At 39.8% G+C, this 19,685-nt stretch overlaps 1 protein-coding gene across 2 annotated transcripts in view; it reads right to left on the bottom strand.

Annotated features, from left to right (window-relative positions):
* LOC117289605 (ATP-dependent DNA helicase Q4-like) overlaps positions 1-19,665 on the bottom strand; it is a 52,795-nt gene extending 33,130 nt beyond the window's left edge. The window contains exons 1-7 of one of the 2 annotated variants that reach the window (XM_033770805.1): positions 19,431-19,665; positions 12,795-12,916; positions 11,398-11,633; positions 3,191-4,212; positions 2,290-2,588; positions 1,545-1,640; positions 84-212 (exon numbers count right to left, since the gene is read on the bottom strand). In XM_033770805.1, the coding sequence (XP_033626696.1) occupies positions 84-212; positions 1,545-1,640; positions 2,290-2,588; positions 3,191-4,212; positions 11,398-11,633; positions 12,795-12,916; positions 19,431-19,492 (1,966 nt within the window). In that variant the 5' untranslated portion in view covers positions 19,493-19,665. The remainder of the gene's footprint in view (positions 1-83; positions 213-1,544; positions 1,641-2,289; positions 2,589-3,190; positions 4,213-11,397; positions 11,634-12,794; positions 12,917-19,430) is intronic. The other variant, XM_033770806.1, reaches the window with a different exon arrangement.
* Positions 19,666-19,685: the final 20 nt, after the last annotated feature.

Genomic DNA, 19,685 nt, shown 5'->3' with positions numbered 1-19,685 from the left:
ATATAATGTACCTTTGTGATGCTAGGTGACCAACATGTACGTACCAGACCAATTTGATCATTATACAAGCTAGGCTGACTTACCAATTGGTTTTCCATCTGTGCCTGGTTGAAACAAAGGTTGTATAGCAGGAGGTGGTTCAGGGAAATCATATACTGGCTCATTACTGACTTCTGGAATGTACTCCTCAGATGGTGTACCATCACATTCAGCTAAACATACAATCAAGTTATACACAATATTCATTTACAAACACATTAACAGATGTAATCAACAAAAGTATTAAGAGGTCATAATTGTCACCCTACCTTGGATCGGGTGAATTTGCTCTATGAAAAGCATATGGTTAGAAAGATATTTTAAAAGGAGAATATAATGATCCACACAAATATGCCTGGAATTGGCTTGGTTTACTTTATACAGAGCTGCCAACATTTGCATCTTGCAATCAGGGAGATTTTGTTCAACAATTAGGGAGATATTTAGAATTACATACTGTACATGCAACCTAATAGGCAAAATGTTCCCATAGTCAGGGAGATTGTCCAGTTTGTTCATCAGAACATGGAAAGATTAGTTCATTTTCAGTGAACATTCTGCAAAATCAGGTACCGTTGGAAGCTCTGCTTATACGTTATGAACTAACATGGCATGCTAATTTTTTGAGTCAAATTTTTGACTGCCAAGTAAAAGGAAAACCATACAATTTCGAGACATATTTGTCTGGATCATTAAATTCTATTTTACAACATCTTTCTAACCATATGCATTTCATATCAAACGGTTTCAAATGCTTTTCATAGACCAACTCGCCCAATCCATGGCAACGTAATCCTTTAATTGAGTTCAGAGGAAAGTAGAAGTTAACAGTTTGGATTTAGATTTTTAAATTAATGAGGTGGTAATGAGGTGAGGGATGCTGCAGATCAACATGCCCCCTTGCGCTTGTTCTCTTCCCTCTCTCCTCATGGGCTGTTGCTGGTTCAAGTGTGAGATCCCTAGCTGTTATTGATTGTAATGTTGGAAACGCAGCAGGCCATGGCTGAGTAGCTGCATCTCATGAAAACCAATACAGATGTCCATTTCATTAAATAATAAGTTGCAGTGAATCTTGATCAAAATAGATTGCCGCTGATATTAGTTACGTTTACCACAGAATCACAACCAATCAACTTCATCAACTAATCAGGAACATCCACTCAATGCCAATGATTATTAAATAAATCACTCCAGTTCTGAATTGTAATTATTGTCAGGTGTTGGCCCCTGTATGGTGTGGTGTTTGTATGGTGAACCGATGTATGTGCCGGGGGGTAGAATTCCCCCCAAAACGAATCCACCCCTCAGGTCTCTGTTGTTATCGCTCGTCGCAGAGGCCGAAGTCCCCAACGACGCCGGGTGAATCCTTTAGGTTTGTTGTGTTGTTTTGCTTTACTATGAGCATTAAAAATAAATTAAAAAATCTATAAAAAGTACAACTAAAGCTATAATCAAAGTAATATTGAGAAACCTTAATAGAGGAGCTGTTAAGCTAGTTGATTTACCTGTTGTCTTGATACCACGAGCTGCCAATGCAGCTTCCTCTAGAGTAGGGAAATCTTCTTCTTTAACTTCTTTCTTCTCACTCTCTTGACTCGGGCCTATGAACATATGAACATGATGAACATATGAACATGAGGAACACACAATAATAATTACATCTACAAATAGTTCATATCGAATAATCTCAATACACTACAACAAGATAATTGGCTGACAAGATGTCTTTAACCTTCACAAGGCCCAATTCCACAGAGCATTGTACATGTATGCCATGTAAAAGCTTATTATTAATTATGGGAGTAACAGTGTGATGACCCTGTCTTCACTGTATGGTAATGACCGAGTTGGTGGCCGGCCACTGTTACTGGACCAAGCCTGAGTCATTACTCCTTACATGTAATTAGTAATCATTACAAACTTTTACATGGCATATCAACAAGGTAGTACGGCACACATTTTTGATGTCACAAAATAAATGACTGTAGTACTTATAAAAGCTCATCTTAAGTTCTTAAGTATAGTAAATCAAGCTAAATGCCATTGATGAAACAAGATACACAGTTCCACCCAGCTCCTTACAGGGCAGTAATGCCGGTATGTACTCAAACAGACTGTACTTAACATTAATTAAACCTGACATTGTAATGATATAAAACCTTCAAAGTCCTATAATGAATTGATAGATCAAGTCATTGGATCATTTAATAACCTGCATGATATAAATTAATGCATTAATGCATTAGTTACCATAACAAGTGGATGCCCAATGACCAGTTTGTCCACACTTGAAGCATTTGTCAGCAGGATTAGCCATGTTTATACCACCTCTTCCTCTCCCTCTTCCTCTCCATGCACCACGTTTTCCTCCATTTCCTAATCCAAGTCCTCCTCCACGACCATGCATCATCTGCTTCCATACCTGTCTCTTATAAGCCTCTCCCTTTATGTGAAATAATCCTTTTCGGGTATACCTCTTTTTCTTCAGTTCTAGTTTGACAAAGTTTTCATTCAGATTTTGCTTCTTCACAGTTGATGCTGATTTTCTGCTGGATAAAAAAAAATGCTGAGACACATTACTTCACTGTCGACAGCAGATAGTTGATTAGTAGATGTGAAATTAAAGACAATTTGAAAAGAAACTATAACATTCTTTACACTCAAACATTTTGTTTAGTTGAAGTACATGGTGAGTCAAACAGAAGGTGATCAGGATTCATGATTTAGAAGATCTTGAGTTGGTGTGACAATTTTTAAATGGCTGATTAAATTGTTAGTTTGTACAACTGTACATAAACAAATCATCTGAAACAAGTCTAGGTCTACAATTTAATGGACCTTTAAATAGGTAGGAACATCTCACCGAATACAGGGGCTCGCTTTTAACCCTGTAGAGACTAAAGCGTCCCCCTCAAAAAGCGTGGACCAACTAAAATGCCTCTAGTAGTGGCCCCAAACGGCCACAAGATGGGTGTAAAACAGAAATTAAATCTCTAAAGGGTAAACATTGCTATTTACATTGTACACATTTTCTGAAATCAGATCGAACTAGGTAGAATAATTTAAGTGTCAAACCTGCTTCATTTGTTAAAGTTCAACATTTGTTAAAAACAATGCTCTTGATCTAATCAAAAAATGTTTGTTACCTCACCTTGAAGGCAAATGTTTAGGTAATTCAGCCCTTTGTTGTTTAGCATCATTTGTTGCTGGTTGTTCCTCAGGCCATTCATACAAGTCACCTTCCTTGGTAACACATTCATCCTCGGTTTTACTTGTGTCTTCTTGTTGTCCTTGATGCCCATGTGTACAACACAATTCTTCACGTTCTTCTGAATCATGGCCTCTGATTCTTTCCACATTATCTTCATTGGTGCAAATGTTCTGAGTTGAATTCTGTGCAATTTGTATGTCCTCTTGATGCAGTGGTATTGAATTAAAGAGATGTGCTGCAGATGTTGTATCCTCATTTATGACTGTAATGTCATCATGGAGATATTTGGCATGTGTTGAGATATCTTTGGCAGGATTATTTGTTGAGTTTATACTTCTTTTGCTATCTTTAGCCTTTTGTGATGTGTTTCCATCGCTTCCAGGCTTATATTCAAGTGTGTCATTTCCGAATAAATCAGCATGCATCCCATTTGTTGGATTCTGTTTTGCCAGCATAACTGTAGAATGTGTTAATTGAAGGTCTTTGCCAGGTTCTGTACAATGTGAACCATCCAGTGGTGTAAAGGTTTGAGATTGAGGTTTGTGCTTCATAATGACATCATCCTTCACGACAGAAGATCTATATGTCTCTTGTATTTTTTGTGTGACTTGATTTACTTGAACTGCATCTGTTTTGAGTTGATGTGTTTCTCTTGAGTCTGACTTACAACTGTCCAGCCATTCTGATGTCCAGTGATGCTTCTTGTGGACATTTGAATGTAGGAGTCTAGGTACACCATCAATCTTATCATGCTTTGTCTTCAAAGTGGAATGTGTCATTGAAATCTTGTTTTCTAGACAGTTAAAGATACTGCCTGGGAATGTGACAGGACCCTTGTCAGTGTGATGTTGTTCTTCATCTCTGTGTGTGCTTCCCTGCTGAATGGCATTATCGTCTGATGAAAGGTGGCTCTTTTTAGGTAACACAGACTCACTTTTCTTGTATTTTGGAGTTTTATAAGGCTGTTGATAACAAAATGGAAATAATCGTTCAAAGCACAACCAATCATGTATTTCATTTACGTAAATGTGTCAGATTTTGGTATTTGCAAGGCATCTTCTGAGTAATACATGTATTCACCAAGTTGGACCAGATCTGATATACATAAGGTGCATGTAGACACTTAAAGGAACGTTAAAGAGTTTTATTGCCAACAAAACAGTTGCTGGCAACGTAAGCACTTTATTTACATGTAATCCACAATATACAAAAACTGACAAATCTGTAAAAGGTTTGGATAGATCGACCATCTGGATCACGAGAAAATAGTGAAAAACCGATTACACATTTTGCATGACATCGGTAAAAAAATAAAAATAAAAATAAAGGCTCTCACTCAGATAAACTCCAAATGAGAAAATATGACATTTCAGACGGAATTGTTTCAAGAGATGCTTTCTAATTATAACATCATTAGACCGTGGAAGTTTAAAATGTAAATCTGTGATCTTAGACAGGTGCTTTTTTACCAATTCTGTAATTTTCCTTTATGTTACATAAAACACACTGTACACAGATTTACGATTAAACTTACATATGTACATGTACACCGTTTTCAGATAATGATAGTAGGAAGCTCACTGAAGGTTAACGTAAAATATTACTTGGTGAGGTGCTGAAGTTTTTGAGAAATGAGTAAAAAATGTAATGAAAATAATTTTTGTCTCAGTTTTACCATGTAAAACGTATTAACTAATTATGGTATATTACTGGCATTACGCTTTTTAAATATTGTTTTACTAATTCCTCAATACCTAAGCAAGTAAGGGGAAAGTACACGTTTGGTACTTACTCGAAATAAATATTACCTTAAAAACTGACTCGGTAACGAGCATTGGAGAGCTTTTGATAGTGTCAAACATTGTGGGAAACGACTCCCTCTGAAGAAACATAGTTTTTGAGAAAGAGGTAATTTCTCACTCAAATAATAAAAGACTACTAGCTACATGTAGAAGTCTTTTATTCTTATCTGAAAGCACAAAAATACGTCCAACAAGGGTGTTTTTTCCCATCATTTTCTCGCAACTCCGATGACCAATTGAGCTCAAATTTTCACAGGCTTGTTATTTTATGCTTATGATGGAGTGCTGTTCCAGAGAGCCTGCAGCATATACACATTTAGATGGGTTTTCAAGTCACACATTACATGTTCCATTACCAGGCATGCAACTGCCCGTTGAAAAAAAAAGAAAAATTTTTTCAAAGGCACAGCGCAAGTGCGGAGCGAGGCAGCCGAAACGCCACGGGACATGATACCCACAATGGTACCCTAGAAAATGTTGAGGTTTATTATGCTCTTAGGTGCATTTTTAGCATGTACTAGCCTTATTCTGCATGATTGTAGTTGTACACTGTTAATGCCAGGCATATATTAGGCTAAATATAAAAAAAAAATGTAAAAAACAACAACAACGCGGAATTCCGCGGAAACGCGGAAGAGTTGCATGCCTGCATTACGTGTACATGTATGTAATCTACTGTATGTAAGTAGGCCTACTCATGTGAGATGATTTTGAATATATTGCAGGAAACTAAATATAGGTTTTACAGGTTACCCACAGTTATTTTATTATTATGTTTTAAATTTGTATATTTTTATTAGAGTGATGGCTGAGTGGTTAAGAGCATCAAATTCAAGTTTTGGTTGTTAAGTCACCGGAGGGTGGGTTTGAATCTTGCTTTTGACACTTGTGTCCTTGGGAAAGATGCTTTTAAAATCCTATAATTTCTTTCTCACCCAGGGGTATAAATTGGTACTGCGATTGTAGAGGTTGATATCTATACTATTAAAAGCGTAACCCGCGCCATCTTGGATTGAAATTAGAAGGTCCAGTGGCATGGCATACTTGTGGAAATCAACATGGTTGTGTGTGTGGAATTCAACACATTTGTGTCTTTTCAGACGTCGGGTTGCAAGTCTACAAAACCCTGACCCACACTCCCACTTACGAGTCATCTGATTGGAGGAAGTTTGGGCGGCGACCGTGTGTCAACCACTGGCCGATGTTGTTACCAGACTTCCTAGAAATCTTTCTGACAGGCGACTCATTGGACAGTGTTTCGCAGATGGTTCTCCGGATTGGTTCACTCATTGCCCCTTGCCCGCCCACCTGCCATTCGATCCGCCCTTTTTGGTCGGGTTACTTTCGTGTTGTACTAAGCATGGTTCTCCGGATTGGTTCATTCATTGCCGCGCAGGGTCGAAGAGGCTGGGTGCCAGGACAAAACCGAAACAAATCTCACGAATTTGCATTGAATGAATGAAGTAACTCACAGATTGATGTTTCGCAGGCGACCATGTGTCAACCACTGGTCGATGTTGTTACCAGACTTCCTAGAAATCCTTCTGACAGGTGACTCATTTGTTGAAAAGATTAAATTCAAATGGAGAATATTTATATAAAAAAAGCAGTCACTTCAAAACGGCATGAGAATTATGGACAAGGCGGATGGGATAAAACGGAAGCTTTATAATTTGGAAACATTGGGTAGGGCTATGGTTGGAAGGAGCCTGAAAGGTGTCTATTAATAACATTTTGGGGTTGGGGGGGTGGGGCTTACACAAATAAAGTAAGCATGTGAAATCAAGCCCAACCTCTCCTTACATTCTGGTCAGTGTATTGTGAGTGGTGTGTTGTCTGGTTTTGAGACAGGCCACATGTTGCTTGGTGAAGGAGGTCGCCGTGGGACCACTGTAGGTTGAAAGTGGGTGGCGACCTCGGACTTACAATAAATCTCCATACAGAAATTGCACTATTGATGCAATCTATCTTGCTGTTTTTAAACTATGGACACTATTTTTATAGAACAAATATTTACAAGAAGAGAGTGTATACATTCTGATTCTTTTTGCCAGTAAACTCAAATGAGTACATGAATACCGTTTTAAAATACGGTTTGTTCATGGAGGTATAGTGTTGCAGTTTCAGAGTTTACCCATCACGGAAGTTTGTGAAACTTATACACGCACGTCAAAGGCTGGTTTGAAGCTGTAAAAAAAGAACTTTGCATTTGGTCAAAGTTGTGGAGCAAAACGACATTAAGTTTCCTTTTGAATAAGTCCAATCACAAAATTGGTTAGAGCAGTGTGTTGGTCAGGTCTTAGAATGTACATTTTGCCAAATCCATTTTGTAGCCTACTTTAGCAACGGCCTGTCGGGTTGGTTACTGGAGATAATGTTAACAAAAGAGCCCTCATGCGGCTGAATGGGGTTTATTTTTAGGAGTTTGTCTATTACAAAATTGACCCAAACTGGACGTAACAAACCCTAAAAATAACTTGACATGCTTTCTGAAAGTGAAATAAGTAAGAGAAAATTAAGGAGTGAGGATGAATTTACCGTTTTTATTTAGTTTGTACGATATATAGGGTTCCAGAGATATGGGATGTATGGAGGTATGTTCCTAGAGCAGCGTGAACATGAACGGTCAGAAATTGTGTTGTTAAAATTTCGCGAGACGCAATAAGCCCAAAGTGACAATAAACAATACACTTATTGACGTTCACGTTTAGTGCTCCCATAACGTGCAGCCTATTGACCAGAAAGTTTACAGAACAAATTCAGATGAGAATAAACTAAAAAGAGGCCTACGCTCTTACCGCCCCCCCCCCCCCCCCGAAAAAAAGCTCCAAAACAGCGGTGTTCAAAAAACAGTAGATAAATTTGATTTTTGGCACACAGCATGTTCCGAAAACTCGCTTTATTTAGTGCTGTAACAACGATATGTATCGTGGGACGTGGGACGTGACGCTCCATAAATCACGATGAATAAGTAAAGGGCCCAAGATAGACTGGGTAAACTTTCAACAACAAAAAACCCTGGAGGCAAATTGTGTTAATTTATGGAATACAAGTTTGTTAGGGGTATTGAGGGGTGCTGAGCTCGAATTTGCTGTATGCCAAGCTCAAAAATGTCCCATAATGCCTGAAAATCCCAAATCCAATATGGCCGCCACAGTGCGTGCAAGCTTTATGCGTGAACGGCGGGTATTGTAAACGGACAGCACCCACGCACTGCTGCACTGCCTTGTAAAAACACCGCTTTCACAGTTCGACTCGGCCGCAGCTCGGCAGTTCATCGATCTACATGTACATGTAGTAGGCAGGTGCGATGCGGCAGAAAAACAACAGTGAGTACCGAGCAGAAAATGTCATTTTTTGACGATGTTTTTTAATTTCACTCAACAAAAAGGAAATGGAGCATTATGAATGTATATGGAGTGTGTGTGTGGAAAGTTTTGGTAGTGTAGTACAAAAGAAACTTTAGTTATTGCTGGCAAACGGTCGTAAAACTTTCACCTATCAACGCTGATTTGAAAAATGTATAGCGTTAAGGAGGCCCAAAATATTAGACCCCTATACATGCTATAAGGCTCACGGGGAGCCTTATAGTTTACTAGCGGGATGCCGCACTTCGCGCGGCAACCCCGCTAGAAAGCTCTACGTAAAAATGATGCAAGTGTAGCGTTGTGTACAGGGGAGGCCTAAAGTGGCTGGGCAGGGTCACAATACAAATCACTGTGGCAAACAACCCATCGTTAGTTAAGACGAATCTTAGTGCTTTGTTAAATCGTACACTTGTCCGTCTTTTTTCCGTTTCGGCATTGTCGATCCCATCCATATTTTCCAGTTTCCAGCGGATCCCGATAGTGGTTCTTTCCCAGTCCCGTTTATATCCCGTTTCTTTGATTTTATTCCCGTTCAGTTGATTATTTTCTGTCCTGTATAGTTTTCAAACCCTTTTGCTTCCCCCCCCCCCTCACCAGCCTCGTTCATTTTTGTATTTTTGCCGTTCCCCCGTCCCCCGTTCTACAGACGTACCACTTTGTGCCCCTACCTCCTATCCCCGTCCAAAATCTAACCAGTGCCTCCTCCCCGTCATCCCGCCCGTGAATTGTTCTTTTGCACTTTTTGCCGTCCCATAACTTTCTCTGTTCCCCACGGGTCCCGCCAGTCAGGTGGTTCTCCGTTTCGTGTATTTTTCTCTGTCCAGTTTATTTTTTCCCTGTCCAATGTCATCATTAGTCCCTTTTTTTTTTCCCCTTTCCGTATTATTTGTCCAGCCCTTTTACTAATGTTCCCTACATTTTTTGCCGTTTCCATGCCCTCTTCCAACAGACGTACCACACTACATGCCTCTTCCATCTCCCTGTCCCCACAACGTGCTCTAATAACCCCTACCAGTCTTCGTCCTGTCGTCGTGCCCCCCCCCCCATGCATTTTTCTTTACTGTATGTACGCGCGAAGTACTGGCTGGACGCTCGCGCTGTGACTGTGACATCACAAAGGACGTCTGCCCTCAACCCCAAAGTTACTACACGCTCGCGCCTTTGACTGTGACGTCACAAACAACACATGCCCCAACCCACGGGTACCCAGAAATTTACCCCAAGACGCATCATTTTAGCAGGGTGTGCGGCAATTCCGCTAGAAAGCTCTACGTATAAAATGCTGCAAGTGTAGCGTTGTGTACATGGGAGGTTTCAAGTAGCTGGGCAGGGTCACAATACAAATCACTGTTGCAAACCACCCATCCAAAGTTAAGACAAATCTTAGTGCTTTGTGAAATCGTACACTAACCCTTGTCCGTCGAGTCCGTTTCGGCATTATTTGTCAATCCCATCCAGTGTTTTCCAGTTTCTAGCGGGTCCCGATAGTGGTTCTTTCCCAGTCCGGTTTAAATCCTGTTTCGTTTATTTTGTTCCCGTTCAATTTATTATATTCCTGTCCTGTATCGTTTTCAAGTGCCCTTTCTTTTTCCCCCTTCCCTGTCCCATCGTGTGCCCCTTCCCTATCCCTTCCCACCCACGCCTCCGCGCCTCCCGTCCCCGCGATTCCGTGCATTGGCATTGTTCTTTGCATGCTTTCCACTGTTTGCCCATAACTCATAATTATTTTCCAGTTTCGCGCGTGTCCCGTTTGTGGTTCTTTTCCGTTTCAGTTTAATATTTTCCTGTTCCATGTCCCATATCATGATAGTCCCTTTTAATTTTTTCAATCCCTAACCCAGCCCTGTTCATTTTCCCCGTCATTTTCTTTTTTTCCGGCCCATAACTTTCCCCGTTCCGCGCGGGTCCCGCCAGTCAGTTGATTTTTCTCTGTCCAGTTTTTTCCCTGTCCAACAATGTCATCATTTGTCCCTTTTTCTTTTCTCCCTTTCCTTAATTTTTTTCCCAGCCCTTTTACTATGTCCCCTTCATTTTTTGCCGTTCCCCCGCCCCCTTCCAACAGACGTACCACACTGAGTGCCCCTTTCTTCTCCCTGTCCCCACAACGTGCTCTAATAACCCCCACCAGCCTTCGTCCTGTCGTCATGCCTAGCTCGATCCCATGCATTGTTCTTTACTGTATGTACGCGCGCAGTTACTGGACGGTCGCGCTGTGACTGTGACATCACAGAGGACGCCTGCACTCATTCCCATATCTATATCTATGACTCAATCACAAAGTTATAAACGCTCGCGCTTTGACTGTGACGTCACAAACAACACATATCCCCAACCCACGGGTACCCCGAAATTGACACAAGGACGCATCATTTTAGCAGGATCCGGGCACCACTTAACGTGAAAACAACATGGCGGCGCCCATGCGATTTAAGCGCTTTTATAATACAGATAGATAGATGCATAAGGTCGTCGTCTAACCCCATGAGGTGGGCGCAGCCACTGCAAGTAGTGGTGGACGTGTGCAATAGCTCCATTTTGGGTTAGAATGATGACGCCATGCATAAATATTAAGAGAGGCGTATAACATCCTCACCCACATTACATTTCGAAATATTTGTGTAAAGGATTTTCATCATCTAGCGGGGTGCCCCGCGAAGTGCGGCATCCCGCTAGTTGTGAATGAAAAACCTTCAGAGCGTCATGGCAGCTCAGAGCTGTATACTCCCCGGGGAGCTGAGAAAGATTAAAGGGATGTTATTGGCCCAATGACCAGGGGACTTAATGTAAAACGCATTGATACAGTTTATTGTGAAATGCGCTACATGTATATAAGAATTTGTTATTATTATTATTACTATTTTAGACATGTTAGAGGGGGGCGGGGGGGGGGGTGTACAGAAACGGTTCATGTTGCTAGGCTTTACAAGGAGACATGATACATGTACATGGCAACCACAACAATGAAGATTGTACAAACCTTCAATGAAGAAGCACTCATTTTGAGTTTGTTACTGTACTGATGTAACATTGTTCCAGTTGTATCACTTCCAGTCTGGCCTTTCTTAGGGATGTTACAGCTACTTCTGTTCAAGTGAGTTCCCCATGTCCCTCCTGAGATCTCTGGGCCTTCACTAACACTGTTTGTAGAACACGCTGTTGTAGAGTCACCATGTTGGAGTCCTTTTTTAATGCTATTATACTCCTTGTAAGCATCTGTTCAGTTTCAAAGAGGAATATTCCAGAAAAACAAGAAAGATTTCATAATCATCATCATTATTTTCAACATAGTTTTCACAGCACTCTTAATCAAGCAAACATTCTATCAGGTGACATAAATTTTAGGATCTTGGAACCTTATTATAGAATAAAACATGTGACCAAGTCGTCCCCCAAACATGACCAGTCATCCTTTCCACAAATTTTTATTTTATGAATAAAGTTTCAAGTGTTGAAAAGGTTCATGAATCTATGAGTAAATCTCATTAAGAAAAAATGAAAAAAAACTTGACGAAAAACAAAAGGTATTTCGTTTGTAGGGCAGAGACCCCTAATAATAGTTTATACGTCTCAACGCTTAATTTGCACAATCTCCACCGGCTCTTAAAATGAACCTCCTCACTTAAAGACACTGGACAACTGATAATTGTCAAAGACTAGTCTTCTCACTTGGTGTACATGTATCTGCATAAAATAACAAACCTGTAAAAATTTGAGCTCAATTGGTCGTCGGAGTTGCGAGATAACAATGAAGGAAAAAAACACCCTTGTCACACGAAGTTGTGTGCTTTCAGATGCTTGATATCGAGACCTCAAAATCTAATTTTGAGGTCTCAAAATCAAATTCGTGGAAAATTACTTCTTTCTCGAAAACTGCGTCACTTCATAGGGAGCCGTTGCTCACAATGTCTCTCCCCAGTACTTGTAAGGTTTTATGCTAATAATTATTTTTAATAATTACCATTAGTGTCCACTGCCTTTAAAGGCACTGTACTCTTTTGGTAGCCTAATTGTCAAAGACCAGTATTCTCACTTAGTGTATCTCAGCATGTTTTTGTTTTGCCTAGGCCAACTGGTAATTTGTTTGCAAAATGTTTGCTATTTGTATCTTGTTCAGGAGTTATTATAGTGGAAATTGTTGAAAATGATTTTATGAAACACATGCAAACATTTGATCAACACCTTGAAAGGGATATTGCTGCCAGACCATGCAAAAAAGATTTAGGCGAGCCACTTTCTCTACACATCAAGCATGTGTCAATACTGGGTTATTTCAGTGCAATACAAAACACACAGGTGCTAGGGTTTTAAAGTCCCTTCTGAAGACAAGTTAGGTTTTGGACACAGGAGCCTTGACTGGAAACACTTTGTTCATACCTTGTATCCTTTGAGGTGCATTTCTGATATCCTGACTACTTGCTTTCCTCTCATGGGTAGTCTCAAAAGCTTTCTCCCATTTCTTCAGTGTCTTCTTAATGTCAACAATTCTGAATTCCATGCTGTGAAAACATATGCGCCAAAACTATCAAATATACATGTACATGTAGTACAAAAATGCAAGTATTTTTTTAATGTCAAAACCAATATTTGTTTTTCTGCAGATTGAAATTTATTTTATAGGGAAGGCCAGCAACTTATGATTAAAAAAAAAAAAATGATGAGACAAATACAAATGTCCCTCAAGACTAGCAGACAAAATTTGCTTTAGCCATCTTGCGCATTCACCGCTGATTTGCATTGTTACACCATTAATTTTCATACAGAAGCATCAGAAGAGTGGTACTGCGTGCACCCCATAGGACATGTAGGAGCAACGTCATAAATGTTTCCAGTCCTTTCATTGGTTAGCATTGAATATTCAGAAGCTAGTACGGCGAGCAAAATAAATCTAAAATCTCATTTAACATGTTTAATAAATTGTATAAGACATTTGGCTACTTCATTAGAATCCTGAGATATCACAACAGTACTCCCCAGCACAAACACTTCATAATATTCTGGTTTCCGCCATGTTTGGTTTCAGGAGAAAAGAAACCCATTATCGCTTTTTTAGTGTAGACTTAAAATATTTTTTAATTTTGTCCCATATTGGCACGCCATAGAACCCCAAGTAGCAACCACATCCAGCCAATCTATCTAGTGACTGGAGGGGAATGAAACTTATCTATCAGACGATAATTTTGTTCGGAACATTCGAGGTTGGATGTTGTTTCTTTGACTCATCAATAGATTGTTGGTATAATAATGTACTAGTGATCTATACCAAAAATGCATCATTTTATAATTCTTTGAGCATAACCTACATGTACGACAGGAAACTTTATCCTCAGCACTAATGAAAGCATGGACCGTGAGTAAACAGTAGAGCTTCTGTCACCGGTGGATCTCGCACAGTCTAGCGGTAAATGGGAATCAAAGTTGGGGGTTTTATGCTGACTCTAACATGAAACTATTGCGGCACTATGGGAGTAGTAGTTGGATGTCCAAACAAACACGATCAAAATAGAACTTGTTTTTATGAGAAACTACGGCTTTTAATACTGCCAACAGGTCAGGTATAATCACTAACAATTACAGAGATGACATAATCAGAAGTGAACTAAGAGCGAACCTCAAGAGGCAATGGACTGAACTGGTGTGACTCCTTCTATTACCACTTGTCCATAGTTCTAAAGAGGAGAAAGGAGACTCATCTAACAAACCAAATGTTCGATTGTGGAATGTCCAAGTAATAATAAAACAGTCAAATCGGGAGATCTCATTAGAGAGCAAACACACAATGGCAAAAGGCGAACAGAGAAAAACATGAAATGCAATAAACTAACAACTGGATAAACATGATGAGAAAGGCTGTCATGGGGGTGGACTAACGAAGTGACTAACAAAGTAAAAAAAGCCAACTGGAAACTTACACTCAGGTCAACAATAAAGTATTTCAAGTGACCGGTGACTCGTGGTGGTGTCCGGCTGGTCTGCCTCAGAGTCATAAGCCATGGGTAAGTCGGGACTGGAATCTGGAGCTGGATGGGCAGTGGGCACTGTCGGAAACAGTGTTGGATGCCGCTGGCGTGGATAGTTTACGGGGAATGTCCGGTGGTTCTGGGGGCTGAGGCATGGGTTTGTAGGCAGCATCACCATTGTGGGCGTTATCGCGAGCGTATGGGTGGGAGGGTACAATCTAAATTGGAGGGAACTTTGTAGCACTCCGAGTTCTTGACACAGTACGAGGTGCTCCTGAGTTGGAAGCCAACAAATTTGCGGATGTTATACCACAGACCGTCGACAGATGAGCCGAGATAGTGATTTCGTGCACAAGACTTGTTGCGGTCACTGTAAAGGCATACCAAGTCGCCATTTTCAACTGGTGTATCGGGTGGAAGAGACTTCAGAGGGACTTTGCTTTTTTCGCTGTGTGGGTGGTTGCGAGAGCGATGTTGGTGTTACATGCAAGTCTGGATCATGTTGAGGTCAGCAAACGGAATCTGCTGGTTGGTGAACTGATCTTGTTGGAACAACATTTCGCGTGCTAACATACTGCGGTTACGGATACGAGAGTTCAAGACTGTGGTGGCGAGCGAAAGTGTGAGTGGTGTTGCTGGACTACCAGTTGGGTCTTGGCATAGTAGCTTCTAATTCGCGAACTGCCTTCTCAGCTATTGGGTTTTTGTTAGGGTTCTTGATGCGGCCAATTTCGATACAAATGCGATGTTGTTGGAGGAGCTTGTCATGGACCAGAGTAAAAGCCTGGGGCTGGGTCAGTGCGGATCTGGTTTTAGACACCAGTCATTCTGATGGCGTGGGTTCATATCCCATCGCTGCCACCCTGCCACTATGGGAGTATAGTTGAGTGTCCCAACATACATGATCAAAATAGAACTTGTTTTCATGAGAAACTACATGGCTTTTAATACTGCCAACAGGTCAGGTACAAAACAAATGTATAATCACTAACAATTGCAGAATGTCATAACATGAAGTGAACTGGCATTGCTGTAATGGGTCCTTGAAGCAGTTTTAACTGTGTTTACCCCCATCCATAATCATTTTTCCGACTCATAGTCAATAGCAAAACAAAAAGTTCCTACAGTTTTGTACATCTCTACGTAAACACCATTTGAGAAGAAAAACATGTTTTCTGTATTTTATTTCATACAAAAATTGCGTGGTCCAAAAATGGGGCTACGGTTTTGAACAATTTTAGCGATCATCCCATGGTCTATACCTCTCAGTAATTTTTGATGAAAATTAGTATTACTATTGTACACAGAGTACAAAGGTTGCAAAATTTCTTCATTCCGTCCTGCCACTTTTTTATACTTGTTTGCTACCATGGCAACGTCTTTATGTTGGGATAAAAACTTTTTCAAATATGATAGAGCACAACTGACATGTGAATATAACTTTCAAAGGCTTTAAAAGCAGCTATTGTTTTTTACCCACTCCCAAAAAAAGAAGAAGCAACCAAATTGTACTTAAATTTCCGGTAAAAGTTTCAGCATGGCACCACCACTTTTTCATTCCATATGAAAGAACCAGTCTTGTGACACCCAACTTGTCATTAAACTTCATGATCTAACCAAAGCAGTTGATAAAGAAGAGAATGTGGATGTCATCTTCCTCGACTATACAAAAGCGTTTGACTCCGTTCCCCACCACCTTCTCATCAACAAACTGAAATATTACGTCATCAGTGATCAGCTAATCCTATGGATCTCTTTCTTTCTGATGGGCCGATCACAGAGGATGGTGTTTGAAGGGCAGATATCACCAACAGCTGCTGTCAAATCTGCGTTCCCTGTTGTCCCTTTTGTATATCAACGATCTATCGGAGAAACTGTCATCAACATCAAGACTTTTTGCCGACAACTGCGTGCTATCCAGAAGTATTTCGTCACCATCAGATTCCAGAGCCCTTCAAGACGACCTGGACAAGTTGACAGAATGGCAGAATGAATGGCAAATGCAGTTCAATCCCACCAAATGCTACGTAATGCATGTCCCTCGCATGCAACCGTCAACAACGAGATTTGTACATTGTACCTGGGAGTCTACCTTCAAGACGATCTTGGGTGGAGTACCCATGTAGGCCATGCTACCTAACCCATGTAGGTCATGCTACCTCCAAAGCCAGTCATTTGCTCGGAGTCGTGCGACGCAACCTCTATGCTTGCTACCTAACCCATGTAGGTCATGCTACCTCCAAAGCCAGTCGTTTGCTCGGAGTGGTGCGACGCAACCTCTGTGCTTGCCCAAAAAAGACTGCCTACTCTAGCCTTGTCCGACCTCATCTTGAATACGCCTCAGTCAATTGAATTGTATACCCTGCAAGATATGCGGAATTTGTTTTTACCACACAGGCAGCGTAGGATTCTACTCTACTCATTGAACTGTGTGCTTTCTGCTCTACTCCATTACTTCTGTACAAAGCATTACGTAGGATTCTATGCTTCAGCATTGAGTAGGATTCTGGCCCTATGCTTCAGCATTGAGTAGGATTCTGGCCCTATTGCTTCAGCATTGAGTAGGATTCTGGCCCTATGCTTCAGCATTGAGTATGATTCTGGCCCTATGCTTCTGCATTGTGTAGCTGCTGGCTATAGAGTCATACACAGAGTCTCACAGATCACTTGCAGTCACTGCAGATATTTCTTCTACGTATGGCTTCACCGGGAAACCATTCTTTCTCGTTTGCCTTGAAAACAGGAAAAACTCAAAACAAATGGGACCAGTTGAAGTCATTGAAGATCAGTGTGTGGTGTGAAAATTTCAATGTCCATCAAGTTTTAATTTATGTTTGCATACTTAATTAATAATATATCGTAGCGTCATACGTTATCGATCCTCATACGTGTATGTTTTCGAACCCCAACTTTGATTACTGTTTACCGCGAGATTGTGCAAGCTGCACCGGTGACAGAAGCTATGCAGTTTACTCACGGTCTGTATTTTCATCAGGCTTAATCGTGCTGAGAATAAAGTTTCCTGTCGTTTGTTGGGCTCAAACATTTATAAAATGATTGATTTTTGGTACAAATCACTAGTGCATTATTATGCCAACATTCAAATGAGTTAAAGAAACATCATCCAACTTTGAAAGTTAAAACAAAATTACTATCTGCTAGATGGAGTTTCATTCTGCTATAGTCACTAGATGGATCACTTGAGGTGGTTACTATTGATTTTATGGTGTGCCAATATGGGGAAAGATTAAAATATTTTAAGTGAAAATGACCAAAAAAAACCATTTTTTTATTAACTGCATACTGTAATAAATTCCGATAAGCGTAATAAATATTAAGTCTACATTAAGAAGAAAAAATCATAGATTAGTTTCTTATCTCCTGAAACCAAACATTACTGGTCTGAAATGGGGGAAAACGGATTGTTATGAAGTGTGTGTGCTTCAAGGGGGTGGGTGTTTTACTTTCATGCCTTATGATATCTCTGGATTCTAATATAGTAGCCATAATGCCTTAGGACAAAAATGTAATTAAATTTGTTAAGTAGTAATTGTATAATTTTTTTGATTTATTTTGCATGCCATCATACTAGCTTCTGAATATTCAATAAAATACCAACCAATGAAAGGTGTGAAAACATAGGACGTTGCTCCAATGTCGTGCATGCATTTAAAAGCACTGTTAATGTCGGACTGTCTCTCGCAATGTAAAACCAAAACTTTAAAAATTTCAACACATTTGTCGTTTGTTGGGCTCAAACATTTATAAAATGATTGATTTTTGGTACAAATCACTAGTGCATTATTATGCCAACATTCAAATGAGTTAAAGAAACATCATCCAACCTCGAAAGTTCAAAACAAAATTACTATCTGCTAGATTGAGTTTCATTCTGCTTTAGTCACTAGATGGATCACTCGAGGTAGTTACTACGTATTTGGGATTCTATGGTGTGCCAATATGGGGAAAAAATTTAAAAAAATTTAAGCCATTGGACCCTTTCGGTAAACAGTATTGTCCAAGGCCCACACTTCGTGTATCACAACTTATATATAAAATAACAAACCTGTGAAAATTTGGGCTTAATTGGTCATCGGAGTCGGGAGAAAATAACGGGAAAACTAACCCTTGTATCCGCGCGTTTCGCCGTGTCATGACATGTGTTTAAAATAAATCCGTAATTCTCGTTAACGAGAATTGATATTGTTTTACTGTTTTCTCAAAAAGTAAAGCATTTCATGGAATAATATTTCAAGAGAAGTATTTCACCACTACCTTCTGTAAACCCTGTTATTTGTAAATCTGTGAATTTTTTTTTTTCCTGTACCGAAAGGGTCCAATGGCTTTAAGTGAAAATGACAACAATTTTTTTTATTAACTGCTTACTTACTGTAATAAATTCTGATAGGCCTAAGCGAAATAAATATTAAGTCTACTAAAGATAAAATATCATAGATTGGTTTCTTATCTCCTGAAACCAAACATTACTGGTCTGCAATGGGGGGAAAACTGATTTTTATGAAGTGTGTGTGCTTCAAGGGGAGTGGGGTGTTTTACTTTCATGCCTTATGAATGATATCTCTGGATTCTAATTATAGCCTAGGCCTAGTACGTAGCCATAATGCCTTAGGACAAAAATGTCATTAAATTTGTCAAGTAGTAAATGAATAATATTTTTGATTTATTTTGCACGCCATATTCAATAAAATACCAACAAATGAAAGGTGTGAAAACATATGACGTTGCTCCAATGTCGTGCATGCATAAGCGCTGTTAATGGCGGACTGTCTCTCGCAACGTAAAACCAAAAATTTAAAAATTTTATTACACCATGAAGTGTAAGTGTTATTGTTAAAAAATTGGATAGATGATTTGAAAAAAAACCTTTCAGTTTTTGATTGTGAACAATTTTTCTGTTATCCTACTGAAAACACATGACACCAGGATACATCATACGAAGGCCTAAAAAAGCCGGTAAATTTAAGGAATAGAGTATAGACAACACATTTCTTATCTTAGTCGCAACTACACATTACTCATCCTTCATACAGACCTTGGCAGACCTTCCTTTGATCTGGAGTGGGCAATGATACCAGAATCCATGATACCTTGCATTTTCAAATTAAGCCCAGTCAATAGTCCATTTATCAAATAAATAAATGGAAATTATTCTAATTCTACCTCCATGATTTGTCCAACCATGGTCCAACCAAATTGTACTGTAATCCGGTGTACACTCTCTGTAGGAAGTTAGAAAATGCGCGGCATCACAATCCGAGATGCTTAATTTTGAAAGTGCGCCCTCAAT

This window comes from Asterias rubens, chromosome 4 (assembly GCF_902459465.1).
Source record: "Asterias rubens chromosome 4, eAstRub1.3, whole genome shotgun sequence".
NCBI classification, from domain to species: domain Eukaryota; kingdom Metazoa; phylum Echinodermata; class Asteroidea; order Forcipulatida; family Asteriidae; genus Asterias; species Asterias rubens.
The sequence above is the reverse complement of the archived record's forward strand: the minus strand, read 5'-3'. Positions and strand labels throughout refer to the sequence as shown.